We start from the raw sequence: 18,822 nt of genomic DNA, 5'->3' as shown, positions 1-18,822 counted from the left end.
GTAGTATAGCAAAAGGGAGGTTAACAGAGGTTCAGCAGCAAAGCTAGCTGTGGCTGGAGACATGTCCAAGGCTAAGGCGGATGATTATTGGTTTTGCTAAGTTCAACATCACAGGCCCAAGAAATCCAAAGCTGGAGTTCCTCAGCGTCACATCTTCTGCAACCAGTTTCAGCTGTTTTGTCAATAAAATTTCATTCAGTTTAGGGTTAAGACTTCGGCTTCAATTTCAGAGTATTTAAATCCAATTATCTCTGTTAATGAAGTAGTTCATGCCAGGGCAGTACCTGACTTTATTGATTTCTTAGGCACACAAATAGTGTAATGTTTTTGCCAACCAAATGCCAACTGATTACCAACAAGAGAATGCTCAGCCAGTGTCACCAACTTTCAACAGAGTTACCATTTCTTCAGGTCTACCAATAGAGAGCAGTGTGCTAAAACATTCCAGTCTACACCACAGATAAAGCAAAGAGGAGAGTATGCCAATGAGTGGCTGAACTCCTGACTCTTCATCAGTAAGAAGACTCAAGTTAAGATGCCAAAGCTTATTATCCATATCCCAATGCTAATGAAAGGTTCACAATATTTTATTCATTTAATATACCAATGCAACAGGGGTTCCCAGCCTCGGGACTATGGTTCCTTCAGTTAACGATAGGGGCCCATGGCATAAAAAATGGTTGTGAACCCCTAATTTAGAGGATTGGTTCCTCATATTGCAGATGTTAACTTTACTAGAGTGATAGTGTCTAAAAACCTTTATGATCAATACAAATGATTGACTTAGGGTCAACATGCAGACAGCCAAATGGGTAAAGGGTGCACTATAGGTAACTTCCCATTTTATAAACTACCACAGAATGTAGAACATCTTATCAAAAGATTAACAAAGGAAGGCAACATGGGGACCTCTGTCTTGCTTTGGAGATTTTCCTGATTAAGTTATCAAAGTTCTGTTAGAATAGAGATGATACTGGAGAATTTAAAGTGAAGGTTGATGGGTTCTTGATTAGTAAGGGCATCAAAAGTTACAGGGAGAAGGCAGGAGGATGGGATTGAGAGGGATAATAAATTACACACAATTAAGTGCCGGAGCTGACTCAGTAGGCCAAATGACCTAATTCTGCTCCTATGTCTTAGCAATTTTTACTCTGGCCCAGAAGAGAATTTTATTTGATAGTTGATGTATTCCCAATCAATTCTACTCTGCTATAGTTTTATTGTTAAATACTAGAACAAAAATCTTCAGTTGAATTAACTTGGTGAGAAATTTGAGGCAATCAGTGGTCTCAGTCTACCCGAGAGTGCCAGCCATTGCTGGAAAAGTGCCTAGATGTTATGGTCTCTCTCATCATTCCCGGCTGGATGTATTAGAATCTCTGTTTGGCTGTGCAGCTCTCGTCAGCCTAGACTTCTCTATGGTAACAAGCTTAATAGTGGCTACGAGTCTATCCCACTGCAGCCCACAACCATTTCCTCAAGCTGAGCAGCTTTGAAATCACTATTTCCTTGCTGCAGAATCCCCACGCAGTGGCGTGCAGTTGGGGTGGACTTATATGCTATAGTACAGGGAGCCACCATCTGTGAGTGTTGGAAGCTGCAGGCCACAGGTTCTTTAACAAATCAGTACAATAATGAATCATTGATCTGGGGGATGGCGTTAAACTGGGTGGCAGAATAATAGATCGCAATTCTAAAACCACCTGAGATACATCTTGCTTTATCAACAGGTTTGTGAGAATATTAATCGCAAAGAGAAAGAGCATTTGAAAGATGTTGCATTAAAAATTGTTTCTCATCAAATCATTCCAATGATGTAATGATGGATCAGAAATCCTCTAACTGCAACATAGAACTATCATCATATATTACAAATAACAAAGTTTGTATTGGTAATTGGTTACTTGCTTATGGTCAAACACAATGAAGTTAGGAACTCTTTACTCAACAACATGATGGGGTCATATATATATATATATATATACTCAGCAGCCACTTTATTAGGTACAGGAGGTATCTAGTAAAGTTGCTGCTGAGTGTACTTCTGTATATTTCTGGTCTTTTGCTGCTGTAGCCTGTCCTCTTCAAGGTTCGACATGTTGTTTGTTCAGAGAGGCTCTTCTGCACACCACTGTTGTAACATGTAGTTATTTGAGATACTGTCACCTTCCTGCCAGCTTGAACCAGTCTGGCCATTCTCTACTGAACCCTGTTGGACCTCGCAGTAGGGGAGATGGGGAAGGCTGAAAGAGGAACCGAACTGCTGGCGATAATTGGGTGAATTTGGCCCCTTGGTGGGGTGAGGGCTTTCAACCTCAGAACTGCAGCTCACTGGATGTTTTTTCTGTTTTTCACACCATTCTGTGTAAACTCTAGACACTGTTGTGCATGAAAATCCCAGGAAATCAGCATTTTCTGAGATACTCAAACCACCCCATCTGGCACCAACAATCATTCCACAGTCAGTCATTTAGACCACATCTCTTCCCTGATTCTGAAGCCTGGCCTGAACAACACTCAAATCTCTTGACCATATCTGCATACTTTTATGCATTGAGTTGCTGCCACATGACTGGCTGATAGATATTTTCATTAACAATCAGAAATACAGGTGTATCTAATAAAGTAGCCACTGAGTATATATCACAATCAACAAGGGGGAGAATCACTAACCCTCTGTCAAGGGCATTTAGGAATGACCAATAAGTGCTGACATTACTCACATCTCTAAAATTACTATGGCAATGAATTCCACAATTCAACATCCTCTGGCTAAAGAAATTCCTCCTCATCTCTGTTCTAGAAGTTTCTGAGGCCATTGCCATAGATGACTGTGGAGGGTATATTTAAAGTGGAGGTTGATAGGTAAGTGATTCTAGATTAGTAAGTGCATTGTTATGAGCGAAGGCAGGAGAAAAGGGTTGATAAGGAAAAATAATTAAAACCATAAGATATAGGAGCAGAATTAGGCCACTTGGCCCATCAAGTCTGCTCCACCATGTTATCATGGCTGATCTATTTTCCCTCTCAGCCTCTATCTCCTCCCCGTGTCACTTCATGACCTGACTAATCAAACACTTATCAAACTCTGCCTTAAATATACCCAATGACTTGGCATCCACAGCCACCTGTGGCAACAAATTCCATGGATTCACCACTCTCTGGCCAAAGAAATTCCTCCTTATCTCCATTCTAAAAGGACATCCCTTTTTTTTGAGGCTGTGTTCTCAGGTCTTAGACTCCCCCAGTATAGGAAACATCCTCTCCACATCCACTATATCACTGCCTTTCGACATTCGATAAGTTTCAATGAGATTACTCCTCAGTCTTCTGAATTCCAGTGAGCAACAGTCCCAGAGTCATCAAACACTCCTCATATGACAAACCTTTCAATCCTCGAATCATTTTCCTTAACCTCAGTTGAAACTGTCTCCAATGTCAACACATCCTTTCTTAGATAAAGGGACCAAAACTGCTCACAATATTCCACGTGAGGCTTCACCAGTGCTTTATAAAGCCTCAACATTACATCCTTACTTTTACATTCTAGTCCTTTCAAAAGGAATGCTAACATCACATTTGTCTACCTCACCACCAACTTAACTTGCAAATTAACCTTTAGGGAATCCTGCATGAGGACTCTCAAAGTCCCTTTGCACCTCAGGTTTTTAAATTTTCTCTCCATTCAGAAAATCAGCCATGATCAAATGACAGAGAAGACTCAATGGCCCAAATGGCCTAATTTGCTCCTATGTCTTATGAAAGTTCTGACAGTACCCTGGATGTCTGGTACAAATTCTGCCATAAGGAGAGGGACAGTGAATCATGTTAATGCCGAATCTCTGCTGCCATGTAGAGGAAACATGCAGTAAATTGAAAACTGTTCATAGTTGTCGTTCTGATTGTGGAAAGGTGCATGGGATTTGCAAAAGTACATCTTTTCTCCCAAATGATGAGAGAATCTGCCTATTTTTCATTTTTTTTATGAGAGCAAGTGCACGTTTTCATTATGGGAATGCAAATGATGCTCGACAACTGTTCCGAGCCTTCCCAGTGGTGAGACTGTTCACTGCCCAAAACTGGAGAGTGTTGCCCGGAGACACAATTAGTGATGATGAAAACTAAATTTGAATTGAATTACAGGATACTCTGACAATAAGTACAGCATCATTAATGTACAGAAAACATTGACAGCCTGTGCAGCTTAATTTTATTAACAATTAAAATACTATCAGGGAGGAGGTACAGAATCCTGAAGAACCACACTCAATGATTCAGAACTGTTTCTTCCTCTCTGCCATCAGAGTTCTAAACAGTCTATGAACACTTCTTTAGTTTTGCACTATTTATTTATTTTGTAATTTATAACAAATGTTTATGCTTTTCAACTGTACTGATGTGCAAAACATTAAACTTCACTTCATAAAGGATGGTGATAATAAACCTAAAATTCTGGTTCATACTACCGTAAGTTATTTTAAATTCCTTCTCTGACTCCATTCCTGCAAACAAACAATTATGCTGTTCTCATTGGCTTGATGTTTATTTGCCCAACAAAAAGCAGAAACTCGTTTATAATGTTTTAAAATGAATTACCTTTAAAATTAAAGAACATAACAGCACAGTAGAGGCTCTTTAGCACGAGATGTTGTGCTGACCTTCCTACAAAAGGTAGTGGATTCGGCCAAGTCCATTATGAGTAAAACCCTCCCAATCATTGAGCCTCCCAACCTACATGAAACGCTGCCACAGAAAATCAGAATCCATCATCAAAGATCTTCACCACCCAGGCCATACTCTTCCCTGGCTGCTGCCATCAGGTAGAGGGTATAGGTGCCTCAGGACTCACACCACCAGGCTCGAGAACAGTTCCTACCCCTGAACCATCAAGCTCTTGAACAATAGAGGAGTCTTTTATCTTGTTATTTTATGCTCATTATTTATTGCTTTTTACTTATGTCTGAACTTGCAGTTTGTTGTCCATTGATCCTGTTTAGTTACTGTTCCATAAATTTGCTAAGGATACCCACAGAAAAAGAATCTCAGGGTTGTATGCGGTGACATGTATGTACTCTGATAATAAATTTTACTCTGAACTTTAACCTACTCTAAGAACAATCTAACCCTTCCCTCCCACAGAACCCTCCATTTTAATTGAGACTGTATTTGTCTGCTTGAGGTTCTCTGTAGTTGGAATGGGCCTCCATTTTTCGATCATCAATTTGCCTGGCTAAGAGTTTCTTAAATGTCCCTAATGTACTTGTCCTTACCACCATCCCTGGAAGAGCATTTAAAGCACTCATCGCTCTTACCCTGTCTCTGTCATCCCCCTATACTTTCCCCTAATCACCATAAACTTATGCAGAATTGACGCATTTTCACAATATGGTTTGTAAATACTGCTAACTGCTGTGTTTATGTTGCACACACGTATTTTACTTTCATGGTTTCCCCTCCCAAAAGATCGTAAGTATAAATTTAAATGTTACACTGGAAAGGAGTGCAATTATTTGCATTTTATATCTTTCAAAGCATGGTGCAGCATACATAATATAGTTGGGACAATGATGCAAAATGCACAAGTTAATTCACGAAGTCAAGTTTATAAAGGCTTATACACTTAAGGAAACTTGAGTGGAAACTTCTTCAATCAGAGGGTGGTGAGAGCATGGAGCTACCAGATGAGGGTTCCATTTCAACATTTAAGAGAAATTTGGATAGGTACAGAGACGGGAGGGGTATGGAGGGCCATGGTCTGGGCACAACTTGATGGGACTATTCAAATTAATAGTTCAGCAAGGAGTAGATGGACCAAAGGGTCTACTTCTGTGCACTATGCACTTTGCCAAAAAATAATAGTGTCATAGTTGAAAGTAAATTTATTATCAAACTACATACAGGTCACAATACAAACCTGAGATTCATTTTCTGGAGGGCATTCACAGTAAATACAAGGAAACACAATAGAATCAATGAAAACCTGCACACATATGTACAAAAAGAGAAAAAACATAAAATAATAATAATAAATAAATAAGCAATAATTTCGAGAACTTGAGATGAAATCCTTGGAAGTGAGTCCATAGGTTGTGGGAGCAGTTCAGTGCTGGGGTGAGTGAAGTTATCCGTTCTGGTTCTGTCTTCTAGCAAAAAGGACCATTCAGAAGCTGGTGGAAGTTCATTGACTTTAGACAGCAGGCTTTTTAATACATTAATGGAATCAAAGGAGATGGTTCTAATGCGGGCGGTGGCACTGAGTAAATGATCTGTCATAATTGCAGAATGAGCATGAGGAGTTGAATGACCTTCTTCCATTTCTATTTGTTATGAATGAGCATCAACATGGATATAAAATATGAACAATGTTTGTCCCTCTACATTGAACAGATTTTAATACTAAATGAATATTTTACCAAATTCATACAAATTACTTTTATATGGATATAAAAAGGGCAAGGTGGAGGGGTGGAGATATGTCTCTACCAAAGGAGGTGTAAGGCACTCCTTCCTTCTGCTTGCCTGGGTAAGCACCTGCTTAGAACTCCCACCCACTTCCAATCAGGGCCATGTTAAACTATGGGAGCAGGTCGTATGAGCAGCTGGTGCATATCATAAGTCCTGGCTATGCAACCACTGACAATCTCTGAATTGTATTGCTGATGGCTGGGCTCGCCTGCCTTGTAAAGCCAGAAGGCAATGGCAAACTACTTCTGCAGAAAAATTTGCCAAGAACAATCATGATCAAGACCATGATCACCCACGTCATACGACACTGCACATAATGATGATGAGTACAAGGGGTCAATAGAAACACAGTGTGACCACCAACCAAGTCAATATTGAGCTAATTAGTATTTACATATTTCTAATTACTATCGAAGCCATTCCCGATGTGGCCTTTTCTTGGGGTAGGACATACAACAAGAACCGGATTTTCAGAATAATAGAACACACGTCACTATGATCATTTCAGTTTTACTTTTACCCATAATTGAAAGCAAATTCTCTGTCAACTCTTGTCTTTTCTTAGAGTGCAGTAATCCCAATTTTCTCCCCTTCCTTCCCAATGAAACTTACATGGCACTGTGTGTCTGAGATTGAAACTAAGGTTAAGGGTTTTCTTCAGAAGGCAATTTGTGTGTGGCACATACCAACCATTAATGCTTTATAATACTGTACATTTTGTGCATACTTTGAGTTAACAGTATCATTCAGTTCGCTTAGCACAATGAAAAACCAATAGTCTTCAAATTAGCTATTTGCGTTGGCTTTCATTCAACAAGGTCTGCACATCTTTCGTAGAAAAAAGGGAAGTAATTAATTATTCATGAATAAAGGTGCATTGCTGTACCTTAAAAATGTAAGAAAGTCATGATTTTTATTCAAAGCCCCATAAAGAACTTAATAAATAAAGAGCAGCTGGTATTTTTTTAGCCCTAGGAATAAAACTGCTTTAACCTAATAGAATTTGCAAGTTCCTGTTGGGACCACGATTTCAAATTTAATCAGCTGTAATCTTGAGGTATCCATTATCCTTTTTCTCCCCTTGCCAGCACAGCCTATACAGTAAGAATTTCAGCTAAATATAAATGAATTGATCCAATATTTCATATGCAATTACAGTCGTTTGTATTTTTGTCATATAAATAATGATTGGAAGAATATGTTTATTATATTTTAGAATACAGCTGAATGACATTTCTCATTTTCTGTCCCTCTTAGCTATCTTTCACAATTAACAGTAAATTCCATTGCTTTCTGCCGCAGTCTGCCACTACATAAATAAAACATTGCCGTAGTGAGCTGCCAGCTTTGATTTATACAATGTACTGCAGTAAAATTGATGAAGTTTTTGTTATACTTCCATAACTTTGGACGAATTTGCATGTGTATACAACACCGACACAGAAATATAGTAGTAGCTTGCTATCAGTACCTGGCAATGTAGATAAATAAAGAGTATTTAAATATTTGGAAGGTTCTGGTTTTAATATATGCTGTGGTATAATGGGAATGCAGAGTTCCGGTTATTAAATGGTTTATGTTTTCCATGTCCCTAAATTCTGGAGCCAGCATTTATTCAGTGCTAAAAATTAGAATTATTCAAATCCAGTCCTTAAGTAGATGGTTGCCACATCCACTGAACTGTCCAATTGTGAAAACAGTTCGTAAATCTTTAGTTCACAAATTTCACAATTCTAATAATTTTAAGATATCACAATGCCAAAAAGGCATGAGCAGAAATACTTATGAGTCAAAAATATCCAGTAATTCACATTATTCTTTCATAAGTCATTTTATGTTTAATATTCAATAAAATATATGTGATTAATTGTAAAAGCCATATGCATTCATTGCAGTTTTAGTAAATCTGATTTAATTATTAGAACTTGATTGAATGTATTTTATTTGTTGAAATTATTATTAAAAATGTCATGTTCAGCTTCACCGTTATAATAACCTCATGACACAATTTATGTATTTATTTAAAACTAAAGCTGCAACACTGAATTGTATGTATTCATCACCTCCTAAACCTCAGTGAAATATGCAAGATGAAGGAAACTTACAGTATTCAATGCATTTACTGTAGTGTCATCACGAGATGCTGCAAGGCAGCCATCTTCTGTTGATCCACCATCACACATGCCTGCGAAGGCAGCCATACTCCTGCATAAGAACAAATGCTGCATTACTCACAATGTGATATTTACATTTATGCATCAAATAATTGATCAAAATAGCAAACATCTACATTACAGAAATTATCCAAATGGCCTTCTGCAATATAGGTTCCTACTTAAAAGGAGATTAATTCTACCGTACCTAGCTCAGACAAAGTTGTAGATTTACAATTAGTCAAACAATTGAGCAATTTGTGTGCAGTAATGTTGTTTTAAAATATCTGACAGATTATCTTCTTACAAAATCCTGTGACAAACTTGGAAAACAAACGTCTACTGTTCCTTTACTCAAACTGGAAATTTAACTAATCAATCATTGAGCAATGTTTTCTTTCCTTTACATTTTCAAATTAGAACTCTGCCATGGTCAGTCCCAAGCCCACCTGCAAATGGAGGAGGAACAGGCATGAAGGTAGCAACCCCTCCCATAAAAAACCAGAGCTACAGAAATGTCATCAGAAGTTCCAAAGACCTCATCCCTGGGAGGGGAAGGATCTTCGCCTAGGAGATATATGAAGTTGTGTGGTGATTGGAAGTCACAGGGCCGATCAACCTTCTATCAGCCCAGGACAGAGGACTCAGGTGAGCTACAGTTGGCAGCTTAATGTCCCAGTAGGAGTAATGGGCATAAGTAAATAAATATGTTTTCAAGCCATGACCTCTTGTTCAAGCCTAAGATCAATTCCAAAACAATATTCCACACAGTCCCTATTATACCTTAAATTAACACAAACAAATTTATTTCTTATGTCTTCACTGTCCTGAAATCATGGATAAAGCATAGGAATAAGACCCAAGGATGTCAACAATATTACCTCTGAAAGATTCAACAATTTCCTTCAATTTGTGATAAAATTAATTCTAATCATTCAATTCATTCTAAATTGGTACTTTGAAAAGAATACAATGCCAGTGCATGAGATTTTATGTCTCTATTTTAAAACACATATTCACCACAAGATAATGTGCATCTCTCTCCTCTCTTGATTATATGGCACTCATGTTTAAGAATACCCCCTAGACAAGGCAGCAGCAAGATAACCCATTCCAATGCTGTTCTTAATCCTAGTCTTCCATAATTACTTTGTTTTCCTCAACACCTCCCCCAAGGTATTGAAAATCCATGCTGGGGCCTGACTCTGCATTTGAGAGGACATTACAATATAGTCCAATTAGGTAACTTTCCCTCCTTTCCAAAGTAGAATGAGAAAAGTCATGGGAGATTATAACTGGTCCAGGCACAATTAGCCCAATGTGTCTGTGCCAGTGGAACAAAAACATACCTATCATCTTAATTGATCTACAACCATCAGATCTTTAGACTTGCAATTCTCATCAAAGTGCTTTTTAAATGTGAAAAAGATCCCTGCTGTCACCAATATGTCAGGTAATGAATTCCAGACTCTGGGTGAAAGAGGATTGTTTCTTCTTCCCCCCCCCCCCCCCCCCCCCCATCTTTAAAATACTGGTTTTGGTAATGGAAACAGGTCCTCCTTTTTTACTGTTTCCACCCCTCATAATTTTATACAGTTCAATTAAATCTCTGCTCAGTCTGCTTTTATCCCAAAGAACACCCCACCTGATCTCATCTTTCCTTACAGCTATAATTCCTTTGGTCCAGACTACACTTTTTAAGACTGCTCTACTCTCCTTCCAATGTACCACATTGGTCCCGCATTTAATCCAGTTGCATTAACGTCCTACAAGCACAAGTATTATTTTACACTGCTACCTAACCCAAATATCACTGCATCCATGTGTAAAATTCAGGTAGAAAATGTCAGCTAAGCTCTTTACCACAGAATGCAACACATCTAAATTATCAAGTCAATTGTTATGGACCAAGCTCAAAAGCTCAAGATTCTCCTCCAGCTTTGCCTCACCCTGGTGTCTAGAAAAAATTGTTCTTCCTCCAGCATTTATCAAACAAATAAGTCAATCCAGTAAGACCCTCCTCCTTTGTACTGTTCAGTTTCAAGATGAGTATTGAATTTACAACTGTTATACAATGGGCCTCTCGAAAGTAATGCTAACCACATAATGTCACTATTTCCACTTGTGCTCCTTTCCTCTATTTCTACCAACAGGTTCTTTGGAATGCCATTGTTCTTTATAACAAAGATCACAAATTCTTCTTCCTACATGCCTAAAAGATGGAATGGTCAACTGATGACCAAGAATGAATACCATACTCCTTTAAAACAGGGCTGGCCTGCACTCTTTTGGAAGGTAAAACCAGTCCAGTATTGGAGAGTGCTATATGATGCATCTCTTTAGTTGCATGTAGAGGCGGAACATGAAACACAGCAGTATCCCCATTTCCTGAGAAGATTTTGGTGAGCAAGGCTCCCCCCCCACCCCACATTCTAACTAATTTTTACAGGAGTTACACCGAGTGTCCTAACCAGCTGCATCACCGTTTGGTACAAGAATTGCAAAGCACCTGATTCCAAGACCATAACAAGGATTATGAGGATTGCTGAGAGTAATCTTCGGGTCTCTCTTCCACCTATCCAAGATATTTATCAGGCCTGTTGCATATGTTCTTAGTAATGTCAAGGATCCCTCCCAGCTGCCCACCAATTTCTTTGACCCCCTACCATCAGACAGGACGTACCATAGCATTAGAACAAAGACCGTTAGGATGGGAAATAGCTTCTTCTCCCAGGCCTTGAGGCTACTGATTTCCCTGCCACCACCCAGGTCATATCACGTATAAAGTTCCAAGAGCATTATACTGTTTATTTTTAACCAATGTCATAAATGCACCTTACGCTAAATGGCAATCTTCTGGAATATATTTTAGTATTTGTTCATTTATTTTTGGTAATATTTCTTTATGTGTTATGTATATTATATGTATTGTGTTGTGCACCTTGGTCCGGAAGAACATTGTTTCATTTGGTGGTATATACGTATATAGTTGAATGGCGATAAACTTAAACAGAAAGGCCTGGATAGAAGCTAAGAGGCTGTGCACTTTTGTACTCATGAGACCACCATGTGATTTGGGTGGGAAACACTTCAGAAGTTGCAAAGGTGGATATAAAACCTTTTAAAAACAGCACGAATAAAGCAATACTTCAACCAATCAATAGATTGATTGTGGAGAATAAGAATTTCAGGTTGTATATTGTATACATTCTCTGATATTAAATGGAACCATTAACAATTGATTGACTATTGAATAAAGCATCCCACCATGTAACCGTGATTGAAACCCATTATCTATTTTCTCCTCTTACACATTTGAAACTTTTGCATTCTTTAAGCCATAGAAAAGGTGCAGAGGAGATTTACAAGGATGTTGCCTGGATTGGGGAACATGCCTTATGAGAATAGGTTGAGTGAACTCGGCCTTTTCTCCTTGGAGCGACGGAGGATGAGAGGTGACCTGATAGAGGTATATAAGACGATGGGAGGCATTGATTGAGGCTTTTTCCCAGGGCTGAAATGGTTGCCACAAGAGGACACGGGTTTAAGGTGCTGGGGAGTAGGTACAGAGGAGATGTCAGAGATAAGTTTTTTACTCAGAGAGTGGTGAATGCGTGGAATGGGCTGCTGGCAACAGTGGTGGAGGTGGATATGATAGGGTCTTTTAAAGAGACTTCTGGATAAGTACATGGAGCTTACAAAAGTAGAGGGCTATAGGTAAGCCTAGTAATTTCTAAGGTAGGGACATGTTCAGCACAACTTTGTGGGCTGAAGGGCTATTGTGCTTTCGGTTTTCTATGTTTCTTAGACATTATAGGGAAGGATAAGGCCTTCAGTGGAATCTTACCTGGCTGCCCTCAGGTACATCAGAAGCTCACAATCATTGACACCAGGAGTCCAAACCAGCTCCTCGTGTTCCGTTACCATTTCACCGGTGGACAAGGGAAGAGGCTTCAATTCTGGAAGCTTCGCCTAAAAGAGGGAACATGTGGTTAGAATTGTATTTTAATAACAACAATGGTTCAGCCATGATTTTATAAAAATTTATTTAGAGACACAGCTCAGGCCCATCTGGCTCAATTACAATTATATGACCAACTAACCACCTAATTCTTACATCTTTAGAATATAGGAGAAAACCCACGCAGTCACGGGGAGAAGGTACAGACTCCTTACAGACAGCATCAGGAATTGAACCAGGGTCGCTGGTGTTGTAATAGCATTATACTAATCGCTGTGCTACTCTGCCACCATGGATTGTCTCATGCAAAAGCAATATTGAAATTAAATATATTCATTAAGCAAGCACCAATAGATTTAGAAAGAGTAAGCCAAGAAGTCCAAATAACAAAACCAAATCAATCAGTTCACATACAATATGCCTGACTTGAAAATATACCATCTTCACCCTCTCAAAGGCAATAAGGAATGGGTAATAATTGCCACTGCTTTCAGCCATTGACATCATGAAAAAGAAACAGATCAATAATAAATACTCAACTTTGGTCCCACATCTAGTCTCCTTTTTCAGTAAGTGTGGGACCTCATTAGTTCTCTTTCATGTTCCTATTTTTTCACTTTAGCTGGCAATTTCCACTCCACCTCCATTTCACAAGACTGGCTAACAAATCAGTATCCCCACAAGAGTGCCATGAATATTTACTGTGACCCCTTCTACCATGTTTCCTTGCAGAACTTGATTCAATTATGGTTCCATTCCCCACATCAGTTCTCTTAAGACAATGTTCTGGCTGTCATCCACAACCATCCTACTTTGGGTGAGGTAAGACTGCAAGACATGCTGCCCTTTGACCCTTCAAGTCTGCTCTGCCATTTGAGCATGGCTGATCTATTATCCCTCTCAACCACAGTCTCCCACCTTCTCCCCATAGCCTATGACACCCTGACTAACCAAGAACCTATCAACCTCCACTTTAAATATACTAATGACTTGGCCTCCAGAGCCATCTGCAGCAATGATTCCATAGATTCACCACTCACTGGCTAAGGAAATTTCTCATCAAATCTGTCATAAAGCCATGTCCTTCCATTCTAAAATAGAACCAATGCCTTCAACCTGCCCTTCATGTTTCTCAACCATAGATTACCTTTCCATTGAAAGGGCCTCCAAACAGCGCCCATTTTTCCCCAGCAACCTTCTTGCAGGAAGAAGATAGAACTTCCCTCATCCTTACTTCTCTGCCACCTACCTTTTCCAGTCACTCCCCACTATTCCCGGTGCCAGCAGAATGAAGCATCTTCTCCTTTTCTCCTCCTTTTGCCTTGCAAAGGGACCATCCCCTCCAGCAACACTGGTTCACCTTTCTATCTACACCAACAAGGTGAACGTTCAAATATAACCAGAAATACTCAAAATTGGACATACCTCTATAGAAGGAAACAGAACTAGTGCTTCAGCCCGCTATTGTGTTCACTGCATTGTTTGATATGGATGAACATGAGCCAAATGGGGATATTTTACATGGGCATCTTGGTTAGTATCAATGAGTTGGGCTGAAGGGCCAGTTTTGATGTTGTATGGCTCAATGATAACCATTACCCCCATTTCCTCTTGTGCAAGTGTAGAAAATAAAACACCTGGCCATTCACCTTCTCCTTCCCTGTCATCCAAACACACTTCACATGTGAAGAGATATTTAAATGTAATTTTAATTTCACTTTACTGCAGTCAGTTTTCAGTATGTAGTTTTCTCCACATTGGGGCACCAAGTGCTGATTGTGTGGCCTGCTCTGCAGAAGTTTGTTACTCAGTCCACAAGTGTTGACACCAACATCCCCCCCCACCCCCCCAACCAACTGCCTGTCTATTTAATTCTCAGTCTTATTTCCACTCAGACCTCGACCTTCACCTTCCCACACTGTCCCAATTAGGTCAGCGCAAGCTCAAGGAACAACAGCCTGAACCATAACTCAGCATACTTCAGTTAATCAGTTCATTCCAGCTTCTCTATTCCAAATGTTCAGCTTTCAACACATTGTGCTCTGCTGATTTCAGAGCCTTAATTTGCACTTCAGTATACATTCTACCGAGTGCTCTACTATTTCCTTACTAGTCCAAACAATACATTTCACCTGCACTACTTTTGCATTTGTTTTCATAATTTCTCCCGTTTAATGCTCGCCCATTTTGTTCTCTCCTACTCTCTGCCCTCCCTTTTTACAAATCTAGGATCAAGGATCAACTTTATTCATCATATACATTTACATGTATATGTACATTTTATATATATTTTTAACTACACAGTACTGTAGTAATTTTACATATTGTACCATACTACTGCCACAAAAAAAACAAAATTCATGACATATGTGAGTGACGATAAACCTGATTCTGATATGGGTCTCTATTGTGGACTGAGAGTGAGAAGGGGAGAGGGAGAGGGGAATTACGCTTGGGAAAAGGGGAAAGGAGAGGGGAGGGAGTAGGAAGAACTAAAGAGAAATTCTGTAATGATCAATAAATCAAATGTCCTTGCTTGGTGTACAGGGCTGGGTGTGTCTGCACTGCATCACCCCACAGCCCCTGGCACTCTTCCTCCGCCACCTGTCCTACACTCCACTTTCACGATTCCCAACAGCCTTTGCTCCTGCCAGATTTACAAACTCACTTTCTGCTCCACATTGACAAATACAGTATTGTCAAAAGTCTTAGGCACCCTAGCTATATATACATCAATGGCTAAAATACAGACATGGAATAAAATGTGTATAAATACCGGAATACCAGCATGTATTAAAGTGGCTGAAAATGTTTACTGTGCAGTGACTGAGGTAATAGAGAGAGGGGAGGTATGACAGAGTATGAAGGATTGATCAGATTAACTGCTTGGAGAAATAAATGTTTAAAATGGCATGAACAGCAAACAAGAACAACAGTTTCTCTTCCAGAGATTTCTTCCAGCAATTTCTGATTTAATTTCAAAGTTCTAACATCCGTTACACTTGCTCTTATCTCACCATATTGCCCATGTGTAGACAATACCGTTCCCATGCAAATATCAAGAAAGACTATGTTTAGTTTAAATACGTCTATACAGTCTGCATTAGAGAGGAGGTACAGGAGTCTGAAGACACATGCTCAATGTTTTAGGAATGATTTCTACACTTCTACCATCAGATAACCCATGAAAACTAGCTCAATATTTTTGTTCTCTTTTCTATATATATCGCTGATAAACGGAGCAGCCAAGAAGATTGAGGAATCCAGAAGAGCATCTGCTGCAGAGAAGAGGAGATGCAAGAAGGATCCTACAACTGAAGCACCGACATCCTAGCTGTTCCCGTGTCATTACTGCTCCTGAGTCTGCAGATCCAGAATTGGCCTCTACAGTCACTAACGATTGTGCTGTCCTCCTGAGAACTCTTCTTCCCTCCTGATCTTCAGTATATTTTATGTACAGGTCGACCTTCACTAATCCGGTACCACTGGGACCTGCAGAGTGCTGGATTAGTGAAAATGCCGAATTACAGAATGATCACATTAAGCAACAGCTAACCATCTCATCATACCTTTAATATATCATGTAAATCAGTACAAGTTAGATAATAATGAAACAGAAATATTAAATGAGTAGCAAGTGAAATTTTAATAAAGTAATATACTGTACAGGCACAGATAAAATAAAGGGTACAGGTAAATGGACAGCAATTAATTTATACTGAACAGTTGAGCACTTCTGCTTCTAAAGTGAGATGTTTAATATACCTTCAGGCAAAGTTACATGTTTGCCAGTGTGGGGTTGTCAGGATCATCAAAATCTTCATCTTGAAAAATGAGTGAAGCATCAGGAACTGGTGCTGAAACTGGCACAACAGTTTCTTCAAAAACTGTTGATGTTGGTGGCAGCACATCTGGGTGAGCAGAAGCAGAAGCAGAAGTAGGAGAAAGGAGGTCGTCTATACTCCACATTTCATGCGACCACCAGGAGGCCGGGGATTTGGCACTGGGCTCGTCCCGCTTCACTCGCAGTTACTGAGGGAATCCTCATTAGTTTCTTTTCCTCCACTTAGTAATGTGCTTAAATTAGTAATGCGCCACGCCTGATCTGAAGTCATTGGCAGAAGTGAACAGAGCACCGGCCAGGTGACGCCGGAGGGCAGTGCACGCCTGCTGGCAGGTGGGCAAGAAGGCAGACTGACCCAGTGCACGCCAGCTCCCCCGCCACTGGCGGGTGAGACGGGCAGGTGCCAGGTGTCTGTGCCTCACGCAAATGATATTAATAAATGCAGGAAAACAAGCAGGAATCGCCTGTCTGTGCTTATAAGAGTGTGCCAATACGTAAACAGATCCAGCGCAACCAAACAATGTGCAGCAGATTGGTATGGTTGCCCAGGAAATTTGAAATGACAGTTGCATGGAAAATTTGAAATCGGTGCCGGATTATCAAAGGAACCAGATTACAGATAGTAGGATTAGTGAAGGTCAACTGTACTATACTATCCTGCTGTGCAAAACAATACATTTCACACAAAACATCAGTTAATATTAAACCTGATTGTCATTCTACAAGGGGTAATTGATATGTGGCCTAAGGTAGAAGAAGTCAATTTTAGAAAACCTAGCACTTTAATTTTTCCTACATTTACACACTTAGTCCAGTGGTCGTGGAGCATACGAATTCCTTCTTTGTAGAAGTTGGTGTCTTGGACCTCCAGAAGTGGTTTGCAGCATGAGGTGATTGTAAGTTTGTGGCCTAAGGTAGAAATTGATGAGTTATTAACTTCAAACTTTCTGCATTTTCACTCAAAGAGTTGAACTGCACTTGCATGCAAAGAGAGCTGTATAACTCATCTCCTTCTACCTTCGGCCACAAATTTATCAATCACTCCTGCTGTGGACCACCTGGAGGTCCAAGATGCTCTTGTTACATGCACGTGTAGTTCAACTCTTTGAATGATAATGCAGAAAGATTGAAGTTAATACCTCATCTCCTTCTACCTTAGGCCACAAACTTATCAATCACCCCTCATATGCTACTTTGTGGTAGATTCTTCCACAGCATTTTAGTTGGTTTTTTTTGGTTCTAGGATTGACAGAAGTTTTAAAACATCTCCTGGGATCTGAGATAATATACCTTCAACATCCATAACCATTTTCCTTTGCCCAAGGAATTGTTCCGTTAAGCTTATGGGAACATCAAACATCTCTCCAAATTTATAAAACACTAAACAATACAGCACAGTACAATTTGTGCTGACATATTAGCCTATTAACCTACTCCAAGATCAATCTAACGACTCACTCCCACATAGCTTCCATTTTTTTCTTTCATCCATGTGCCTATCTATGAGTCTCTTCAATGTCTCTCATGTATCTGCCTCTATCACTACCCCTGCAGCACTTTCCAAACACCCACCACTTGCCGTGTTACACACCTGCCTTTACATCTCCCTATACTTTTCTCCAATCACCTTAAAATTATGCCTTCTCGTATTAGCCATTTCTTCCTCAGTAAAAGGGCATTGGCTTCCCACTATCAATGCCTCTTATCATCTTATATACCTCTATTCAGACACTTTTCATTCTCCTTTGCTCCAAGAGAAAAGCCCTAGTTCGCTCAACCTATCTACATAAGAAATGCTCTCTAATCCAGGCAAAATCCTGATAGATCACCTCTACACCTTCTCAAAAGCTTCCAAATTCTTCTAAAATGACAGTAGTTGCCCAGACGGACTGTTGCCCGTCCATGCCATGGGGTCCAATTGTTTTGTTTCTCCAGTTCAATGTCAACGCATATGTGTGCCAAGTAAATGTCAGTGAACAATAATCACCTAAAATTGACTTAAAGTGGGGAATTGCACTTACTCCAGAGTTCAGTGATGCATCAGCAGTTCGGTTTCTAAAAGCGCAATCATAATACTTCCCAAAAATGTAATTTCCCTAAACATTAAATACCATTTCATCACTTTATAGTACAGTACACAGTAAATCATTAAATATAACCTCTAATGACCCATGGAAATTGTTATTAGGGAGATAGTGAAGTGGATAAGACATCAGTGTTAAATTAATATTACTATCATCAAGGGGTCTAATTAGTTGCTTTATTCAGTGATCATTACACAGATAGTAGATTGCCTTTTTGGCATTAGCCTTTAAATTTTTTAGTAATAGCACATGGTTACAATTTCAAAATATATCAACAGATCTACAAAAGCAATGTTTAATTTGAAATGTTATTTT

The 18,822-nt window shown here is 39.5% G+C and overlaps 1 protein-coding gene across 4 annotated transcripts in view; it reads right to left on the bottom strand.

Moving 5' to 3' along the window:
* Nucleotides 1–18,822, bottom strand: part of rerea (arginine-glutamic acid dipeptide (RE) repeats a) — a 619,674-nt gene that overhangs the window by 182,679 nt on the left and 418,173 nt on the right. For all 4 annotated transcript variants that reach the window (XM_059952295.1, XM_059952297.1, XM_059952298.1 and 1 more), the window contains 2 exons: nucleotides 12,466–12,590; nucleotides 8,571–8,670 (listed from right to left, as the gene is read on the bottom strand). In XM_059952295.1, the coding sequence (XP_059808278.1) occupies nucleotides 8,571–8,670; nucleotides 12,466–12,590 (225 nt within the window). The remainder of the gene's footprint in view (nucleotides 1–8,570; nucleotides 8,671–12,465; nucleotides 12,591–18,822) is intronic.

Source organism: Hypanus sabinus, chromosome 27 (assembly GCF_030144855.1).
Source record: "Hypanus sabinus isolate sHypSab1 chromosome 27, sHypSab1.hap1, whole genome shotgun sequence".
NCBI classification, from domain to species: domain Eukaryota; kingdom Metazoa; phylum Chordata; class Chondrichthyes; order Myliobatiformes; family Dasyatidae; genus Hypanus; species Hypanus sabinus.
This window is presented reverse-complemented; position numbering and strand designations above follow the sequence as displayed.